General features: G+C 42.5%; 1 protein-coding gene across 1 annotated transcript; it reads right to left on the reverse strand.

Annotated features, from left to right (window-relative positions):
* Positions 1-406: 406 nt before the first annotated feature.
* lemd3 (LEM domain containing 3) lies at positions 407-9,815 on the reverse strand. The gene is made up of 13 exons (XM_028043287.1): positions 8,528-9,815; positions 7,379-7,419; positions 6,549-6,618; positions 6,187-6,260; positions 5,972-6,051; positions 4,757-4,902; positions 3,195-3,296; positions 3,021-3,123; positions 2,788-2,951; positions 2,230-2,311; positions 2,011-2,116; positions 1,846-1,924; positions 407-1,775 (listed from the first exon to the last, which is right to left on the reverse strand). Exons 1-13 carry the CDS (start codon positions 9,813-9,815, stop codon positions 1,615-1,617), a joined length of 2,496 nt encoding a protein of 831 aa, XP_027899088.1. The 3' UTR covers positions 407-1,614.
* Between the last annotated feature and the right edge of the window lie 320 nt (positions 9,816-10,135).

The following is a 10,135-nucleotide window of genomic DNA, read 5'->3' on the forward strand; positions in this document are numbered from 1 at the left end:
TGTAGATCTTCTGGACAATTTGGTTCTTCTTCAAGAACTATAACCAGAAATGATGGCTCTTTAAAAATGACGATGTCCTATATTATATAAAAAACTGGGAGGTTGTTTTTTTTTTCACAATGTGAAATTTGTGGTTAGGGTTAGGCAAAAATGGCTCTTTGGCTTATGAAGATGGAGAGTTGTAAGAACCCATTGGATCAATAAATAAGAACTTGATGATCAAGTGACTTGAAATTACATCAATTGGTCCTGCACAGATAAACTGTTTTAATTCTGATTAAATAGAAGAACTTATCTGCAGCCATAAATGCCAGCATAATATGGGATGCAGTAAAGAAACACAATATTCATATAGGAGTTCCTCTAAAAATGTCCAATCCTTTGTAAGCGTTCAGATGGTCCACCGTCAAGCTCTAAATGTTCATTTATTTCTCAAAGTGTTCACTTTATTTTGTCTTAAACATCCTGACAATCCTTACAAAGCAAGTGTCAATCATTAATGAAAAACATACAACAGGTCTAGTGACATTAAAATAGTACATAACCCTCATTAAAAATGAAAATAAATAGAACCTTTTGGTTTAATATCAAAGGAAACTTCTACAAAACGCCAACTTCCAAGTTTCCAAACTAAGAACTATACGACTGCCTCATTTCTCCTCTAAACAATTTCAATATTTTCTATATCCGGTACATTCTCTAAAGCAGTGCCAGTTCAAAAAAAAAAAAAAGCACAATTTAAGGCACAGTTGGATCATCTGCAGCAAACCATCACTGCAGCAAGCAAACGCAAAATATGAAAACTATATGCACAATTTTACACAGCAAAAACTGAGTCTGATACTGTATTATCTGCATTAAAAACAAGCATCAGCTCACGTCATGTTTTAGGAGTACAAAGGTGCAGCAGAAACAGGAGACTGGAAGCTTCCAATGCTTCAGATGCTTGCAGTGTGTGGGATACATGGAGTTCAGTTCAGTTCCTTCCATCAGAGTGCTGACATCGTGGTTAAGAAGGAGTCACACTGACTCTGGTGGAGCAGGAAGTTTAATCTAATCTAATCTAATCCTGTACTGTGAGTGTGGGTGAAGGGAGGAGTCAGGTGGTACAGACTCCACCCCTTTGGGAGGTCAGATGGAGCTAAAGAAATGATGGAGTTTTCCCAACATGCTGGAATGCTGCTGTTGCATAATCTCAGGGTTTTCCTGCAGATGCACTCAGTCTGCTGACAGGAGCATCAGGATGTGTGCTCAGATCATCAGCCTCTCTCTCTCACAAAGACACACACACACACAGAAACACACACACCATGGTGGAAAGCTTGTGCTTGTGCAGAAGGATTCCCATTTTCCAGTAGCCAGGATGGAGGCGGTGATAAACAGAAGTGAACAATGACAGTGTTGCACTGAAAGCTTACATACATACATGACTCCACTGTGGCAATGAGCGATGGAAGAGAACAAAGATAACAATAAATACTCACTTTGCTTTGTTTTCAATTCTATGACACTTGAAATATAAAGTTGATGTTTTTAAAAACTCTGCACCACTGAACAGCTTGTGCTGCCGCCTCGCTGCGGGGCCACAGTTCTATGATACAGGGAGGGGCCCTCTCAGGAGAAGCCTGAGGAGTTGGGGCCCCCGTGCTGCAGCGGGCAGGGAGCCGGGGTCTGGTGGAGGCTGGACGCCTTCAGGGGCACACTGCAGCCCTGGGCCTGCGGGAAGCGCTGGTGGTACCGGTCCAGACGCAGATACTTGACTGTCACCAGCTTACCTGCAGGCAAACACATCACTCTATAATACAGAGACACACACACACGCACTACTTAATGCATATAACTCACCATCAAACCAGGAGCCATGCAGGGCTTTGAAGGCTTTTCCTGAGTGCTCTGCAGAAAGACACTTCACATAGACACAGCCCTGTGGAAACACACAGTAAGTGGAAGAGAACCACAGAACCAACCCGCTTCAGAACCAACACGAATTAATGACACCACACAGCTCACCTCTTTAGAGTTCTTATCAACAGAAATATGGACAATGCCGTCATTGTCACTGCATTTCTCCAAGATGGCTTCCTGGATGGCCAAGTCCCAGCTGTCACCAACCTCCCTGCGCACGCACGCACACACACGCACACCCCCACACACACACGCCCACACTGAAAATCTGCACACAGGTTGGGGTTGGAGAGCCTTCGGTAGTTCAATCATGGTGGTACTTACATGTCTGGATCAAACATGTTTCTGATCTTCAGACAGGGAGTCAGACTGTTGGGTGGTGAATTCCTCCGATCCAGAGGGAATGCTGGGAAAAAATACGAACATGAGACCAGCATTCATTTCCTGGCTGTAAATCAGCCGCCATGCAGCGGTCTGCTGCAGCTCTAAAACTTTGACAGAATCAGGCTGGCAGCAGCATGTCTCTGCATGCTCTCCTGTTATATGTCTCTACAGGAAGTGACAACATGAGGAAAGGCAAACCCTGAGGAGGCTGACAGGTTGATTCAAAATAACTATTTATCAAAAGAGGGAAATTAATTGCTGTTGTAACTGAGATCATCTAAGTCAGGGTTTTACCCAGAAAACTTGCTAAGCCTGTTGGTCGGGTTGCCAGATTTTTGTATTAAAAAATGTTACGTTGACAGGAAATGTAAAATATTACCAGGTAATTATGTCAGTGGAAGACATTGTTGACAATGCTTTAACACCAACTATAGAATCTTAAAAGCAACAAACAAAAGATACAATAAAATAAATAAATAAATAGCAGCAGCATGGTACCTTTCCCCTGCCACATCTTGGATTTGTCAGAGCTGAGGGGCGGCTGGATCCACCTCCACACCATGAAGTCTGCTCCCTTGATCTGCTGCGTCTCTGTCCGGATCCTGGACTCGTTAGCTGAGAGGAACTTCACGGCTCGCTCCCAAACCTTCTTCATCTTCCTCCTGAGGAGTAACTCGGTTAACCTGGTCTCTAGAGGCTGACGGACACTTCCTGCTGCTGTTGGAACTCACCGATCCTGGGGCTGAACCAGAGAGTCTCTGACATGGGGGATGGGCAGGTAAGGCTCCAGGTCCCGGTTCTCTTGGCACGCCTCACCGTGGGTCCTTAACACATCTGGACCACAACAGTTTACACTGATTTCTGCTTTTTGCTTCAACCTGTGACGTGAAGTGTGCTGATCTTACCGATGATCCTCTCCACCATGTCGTACATCTGCCTCGTCTCCTCCTCTTCTCTCCTCCAGCGATACTTCACGTAGAAGATCACACTGCACACTAAGCCTACAACTGCAGACATGACGCTTTCATGTTAAGTTCACTCAGCAATACACCTGATACAAATAAGAATGTATTAAAATACAGGGTGGGAGTTAGCCCAGTTCCTGGTGGGAGTGGGCTGTGGAAGCAGGGAATGTGTGAAGTAGGGCTGGACGATATAAGTGTTTCGTATCAATTTATCGATAATTGTTGATTAGTTTTTGTTTCATGTATGGAGCCAAGAGACACAGCCGAGTGTGGGGATGAAGGAGGGGTTAGTGGGCTGTGATCAGATTCATTGTTGTCAGCTTATCCACTGTCAGCTGTATTTATCAATTTTTCAGGCTCCTCTAATGCCTTTTTTCAAAATAACAGCTACTGATAAATGTAGAGAGTCTTTTTCTATGTTTGTGGAGACTTTTACTGTGACATCACTGTGCAGCTCGGCTGTAGCCTGTCTGTCCTGAGCAAGCAGCAAGAGCGGCCATTAGCCTCCGTTAGCTTCTCATCCTTCCTCAGCACTGCAGTCAGTCTGACAGTCATCAGTTCAAGAAAATTTGCACCTAAGTAGCCTATTTAGATGGTCTATCAGCAAAAAAGGTTGATTTTGGGGTGAGTTTCACTTTAAGAATCCTTCAATTAGATATTCAAATTCATGTTCTTCTGATGCGGCGCAGCAAATGATGTTTATTCTGTTTACTGTGTAGTTTTACAGTAAACAGTAAAAAATCTCTTGATGTCCAGTGTGCTTTCTGACCAAAGCCCTACTGTGGTCAATAAGTATAAATCAACAGCAGTTAATTAAATTTGTCATCATATTTTTTTTCCACAGATATTTGTGTGGTGTGTTGACATGAGCAGGTTATATCAGTGAAACAGGGGATTTTTCAAAACCAACACATAGAATATTGATGATGTTTTAAAGGACATTACCAGTTCTCATGGTCCCTGAATGCAACATCAGGGACTATGTTGTCCAGCTATGGTAGGGAGCTGTCTGTCATACCACACTTCATCACCCAAAACACAGCCAAAAGTATGAAACTGAAAAAAAAAAAATCATACTCAAAAAATAAAAACCTTGAATCTGAAAAGCAGTTTTCAACATTTTAAGTTTCACATAGATTTTTTTATATTCAAAAATGCTTTTCTCAGTTTCAAATCTTTTTCAGTTTCAAACTTTTTCTACTGAACAAACTTTATAGTCTCACTTTGGCTCCATATGTTGTCCCACATGTTTTATCATTGACACATGGTATGAAGATAGTTGAAGTTAGCGTTTTAGCACGAGCTTCCACTAAATATCATGTTGATATTACTAACTAATGTTTATGATTAGCCCTTCAGAGTTATCATAGCTAACTTGTCAGTTAGCGGTGCAGACCACTGCTCCTATTGTTCCAGTGCTACATGTTTTAGATCTGATGTTACTTGCATAACTTTGACCTTCGTTGAACCTCCCAGAACTCCATGCGTTTGGGTCCACTCACCAACGGCAACAACCAGGACTTTGTTCATGACTGTGAGCAAAGCTCGGCGAAAGCGGCAGGTGAACGGCATCCTGGGATGCGTGGATTCCAACCAAGAGATCTCAGACACATCTGTCACTAGGTCGTCAGCTCGCTGCCCACTCAGCCTGGAAACACACAAGTCCATCACATGTTCACACCAAAAATACTTTATCTGTTGTGGTTTCAGTATGAAATGATTGCCTGGGCAGCTATTGTTTCCATGGTTTCCAGAGCTTTATTTACAGATACAGGACATTTGTCACTTAAAAGAGATTAAAGAACAGACCAGTTACACCTGACTGATGCATGTTGTACAGCCACAATCTCTCCTAGCAAAGTTATTCATGCCGCTGGCAGATTTAGATTAAAATTTATTCAACCAATAAGTTGGTTTCTAATAAGTAATGAGACCGGCATCTCTCAAAAGATAAAATAGTAATTTTTATGGCATTACCATCAGTTAAAATGATTAATCCTGGACTGGATTATTCTTGACTGAATCTCAGGTTGTGATCACTACCACGTTCATTTCAGCGTAGCACAGCTGCTGCAAACAGCAGTCTGTCAACATTAGCAAAGGATGGCTAGTGTCAGTACACTTTTCCAGAGAAAACATGATCGTCAACATGTTGATGAATAAACAAACATGGCCGCTCTTTATGCAAACAAGCTCAACGTTCAGGTTCTTTATTTTGAAATAGACAAAGGAGATGTTCATGTCTGTTATGCTGGAGTCGACACTTCTGCCTTTGTTTACATTTCACTTGGTGGCATAAAATAAATACCAGACTGTCTGACTTATAGAAAATTTGGGATTATAATAGTCAATTAAATATTCGGTTCATACAGAAGGAGGGAGAGGTTCCTTAAAAGACCATCGTTAATAATAATAATAATAATAATTAATTTTATTTATAATGCTCTTTACACCAAACTGAGATCTCAAAGGGCACATTCACACACTGATGGTGGTAAGCTACTGGATTATAGCCATGACTGCCCTGGGGCAGTCTGTCAGAAGCCAGGCTGCAAACAATGAGTGCTGAACGGGTATCGTAACGCCATTATCCCCTTATATGTTCTTATAATATAACTTTAAACATCAACATACATTTATACCCACAAGCAGCCCATGATGGCTAAAGATGAGTTGCTATAGCAACAGTTACATGAACATTTTCTCCACATCCTCACCTTATACCAACATCCTGACCAGCTCGGATGATCCACTCCAGAGAGACGTCAATGAAGTCTTTAAAGTCTCCATTCTGAGCCTTAAAAACACACAGTTAAAACCAAGACAAGTGAGTCCATCCAGGGTCAAACTCTGATGGCTTCCAATGTAAGCTTCTGATGCTCAATCAGAGCAAAATCTGACCACAAGTCAGCATCTGATTCATGTCACCTACCAGTAAATACTGTGTGACCTGCTCTCTGGACAGACTCCTGCTAGCATACTGCTGCTCTCCACAGTCATGATGACCTGTGAAGCAACACCAGAGTTACAACTGAGTAACTGCTTACATTAAAGTACATTCTTTAGATGTATATATCATATAGTTCATAACAGCTGATGCTTATAGGAGGCAGTCATGGTTAATAAATCCTAAACTGGAACTGAAAATTTTGTTCTGAACAGAACTCAAGATTCATGGGACATTATTGTTGTGGAGTCAAAGTGTTGAGACAGATTTTAATAGCACTGGCTGTCTGTGTGTTATGGAGCATGTGTTCATATGACGCTAAAACTGAGCAATGAGTCCATATCTACCAGCAACGATGGCCAGGTGATCATGGAGGCTGAGCAGCAGCTTTAGGATCACGTCTTTTTCTGTCTTACTCTGGGAAAAAAAGGAACACTTGGTTACTATAGCAGCATACCATATAGAACTTTGTAACATTAGCTCTGTACCGACATGCCTATGACACAAACTGATCCTGAACACCAGCAGTATTAGATTTTTTAGCCAGAGGTTAAAAGAGCTCATTGGCTCGGTCAGCTGGAGATGGTGGTGGTCCGACCAATCAGATGATTTTACACTCAGATACGTAAAAACAATGCAATAGCAAAGCCTGCTTGAGCACAATATTTCTTAGGATTCAATAAATCGACACCGATTTCCTTCAATTTGTCAGATCAGCAATCAATACTTGATGAAAAACTGATCTGTGCTGTGAAAAGGAGTGAAAATCAGCTCTGCCATGACAGAAACCTCCCTCCTCCCCAACAGGACACGCCTCAACATGCTGTTAACATCAGTCTCCATACTGAGGCAAACTCAGCAACTTTGTTGCCATATTTAGCAACTTTTCAGACAACAAAATTAGTCATGTTTTTGAAGGTTGGTAATCAGCCAAAAACTGCAATCAGTGCAAACTTAGATACGACGTTTTGTTGTGCATTCATAGTTTGCATATTAATATATTTGACCAATCGGATGGACTAACTGTCATTCACACATCCAATGTACATGTTTTGTGGTAAAAACAAGTTAAAAACAAAAAACCCAATCAAATTGCAACCAAAGTAAAAAGTTAATCTTTACTTTTTAACATTGTGGATGTCTGAATATATGTCATAAAGGAAGAAATGATACTTACATATGAGGAGTCAAAGTTGCTGCCAAACGGGTGGCTCTTAACTACAGCAAAGAGACAAGCAAGGATTAATGAAGATAAAAAGATGAAATCAAAAGTTAACCAGAACTATTTAAAATGTGTTCAGAATAAAAACAACTCGTGTAAATGTTTCTGGAAACTTTTTACGCGACATGAAAACTTTGATCGCTAAGCTGGTGAGCCCAGATCCAGTCTCTCACTGAGAGCCATCGAGTCCTGCTTCACATCATAAAAAGTCATTTTAAGATCAAATAAACACAAAAATCAGTTTATAGATGATGACTGTTAGGAGAAAGCATCTGTCCAAATCACCCTGGTCCTGCAGGAAAACAGAATGAATCTGCTTGTTAGCCATTATTTGGGTTTCATTTCACCAGCCAGAGCCTGAAGCATCACTTCAACAGAACCTGAGAGACATAACTAACACCATCAACAATGACACACATTCAGATTTTACATTACGTCGAGATACAAGAACTTTCTACTCCAGATGAAGTGTTGCCGATGAAAACTTTACAGAACTTTAAACGATGCTCAAAAACCTGACAGAGGCAGAAGAAGAAGAATCACTGGAAGAAGAGCTGAAGATTCCTCCAGTGAAGCAGCAGGTGGTCACAAGCAGTTATTACGATCTTTGTTAGCTGTAAGCTATAAATCAACCACACAATACAATACTAAACAGTGAACTTAACATATATTATATACAAGTTTCACTTTTGGAACTGAAAAAATACAGAAAAAGAAATTACTTTTCAGTATTCCTGTTGACCTGTATTTGTGGTATACTTCATAAACTACACCACTTTTTCATTTTAAATTCACCTTAATCTATATATTATATATATACTGCACAGTGGTACAGTAAATGTCCTTCCCCTGTGATTATCAATTTATATTTCTGTCAACATCAATAAGTTTTATATATTTATGTAAATGCCCTGCCTCGTGTAACAACTGGATTTTATTGTTGGATCTCCCCAGCTGATAGGAAAAACAAAAAGCTGCTGTGATTACTAATTGCAGCCAGTAATCCTGGTGTATTTTAAATTTAAATCTCTTTCACTCCAGCTGATAATATGTCCCTCTCTGCCGGATGGAGATGGGCCAACATGAAACATTTTAGACACTTACTGACACCGTCTCCTCCCGGGGATCCCGAGCCCCTCATGCGGATGTACATGAGGCCGAGCAGGAGGAAGAAGAGGCAGGCTGCGGTGAGCAGGAACATGGACAGGTAGTGTGCGCTGAAGCTTCCGGAGGAAGGCTGCTCCTCTCTTTTAAACTGCAGCAGCAGCTCATCCTCCGGGGCAGTTGGCTTCTTCTTCTGGGTTCCCGGGCCATATGCGTGGTTCTGGACGGGGATGTGATTAGAGTAGCCCCCCTGAGGGCTCAGGGTCGAGCTGTAGAAAGCGCGGTAGCGCGGTCTCAGCGCGACGCTGGCCATGTTGCTGCCGGACGCCCCCTCCTCGCTGTTAACATGGTTGTTTTCCCCGGTGTTACTCCGGTGGTCCTCGCCGAGGGACACGTAGATCGACTTCCTGGGAAGCATGTGGCTCCGTAAACCTCCCGATGCGTCCAGGTCTCCTTTCTTCCCCCTCTCCTCATCCTCCTCTCTGCCGCCTGCCATGGCTCTGTTCCCAAGCGGATTAAGCGCACAGTTTTTTCCTCCGATCCGGGACCCTCTGCCGTCTACAAGCGTAGCAAACGGTCCGCTTGTGTAAATCCTTCGTAGCTCCAAACTCCTCCGGTCTCGCTCTGGGCCTCCAGGGCCCCCAACTTCCTCCTCGTCCGAGTCTGAGTACTCTCCGGCTAGTTTGCTTGTGTTCAGGCGAGCAGCGCTGCGACCATTAACCGGGTGGGAATTCTGCACTTCATCATTAACGTCTTCGTCCCTGGATTCAGGATCATGCATAGATCTTTTACCAGTTTCCCAACCCAGAGAGGCACTTGTCTGTCCGTCTGGGCTCGGGAATGAATTGCTTTTCAGAGCAGTCCCAACGCCATACTGCTTCTTGTTAGCCTCGTTAAGAGGCGTAGCTGCTCTAATCTTCAGCTGTTGTTGTTGAAGGTGTGGGCTTCGGCTGGGTTTTTTCATGTGATCCAGGCCCTTTCTTTTCAGTGGCGTTTCCGCGTCAGATTCGTCAGAGCTGAAGCCGAGAACAGAGGACTTTAGGCCCGGTCTCCTGCCGGAGCTCAGGCGCCTGACGTCATGTCTAACTGGCCTTGGTGCCCCAGTGCTGCTGCTGCTCGTCCCGCTGACTCGGCCTTTACCCCGCTGCTGCTGCTGCTGCTCCTCGCGAAACTTCTTCAGTTTCTTTAAATACACCGGACGTGTGTTTTCTGTGACTGGGCCAGGAGTGTAACCGAAGCACTTCAACTGGGAAAAAAGCTCCTCATCTGTTAACTGCGTCGACGCCATCTTTGGAGAGGAAAAAATGTCTGAAAACGTTCTTCTTCGTCCGTTTCCTTATCTATTGCTGTCGTCAACACAAAGCTGCATTACTGCCACCTACATTAGAATATATTGTGTATTTGTTTATTAATAAATTATTTATGCTACTACTACTACTACTACTACTACTACTACTAATAATAATAATAATAATAATAATAATAATAATAATAATAATAATAATAATAAAATCAGCCAAAAGAGCCACCAGAAAGAAAAAATCGTGAAAAATATTTATTTTGTAGGGATGTACAGTACCCAAAATTATTCACAACCCTTTCCTTCTC

This window comes from Xiphophorus couchianus, chromosome 17, assembly GCF_001444195.1.
Source record: "Xiphophorus couchianus chromosome 17, X_couchianus-1.0, whole genome shotgun sequence".
Taxonomy (NCBI): Eukaryota; Metazoa; Chordata; class Actinopteri; order Cyprinodontiformes; family Poeciliidae; genus Xiphophorus; species Xiphophorus couchianus.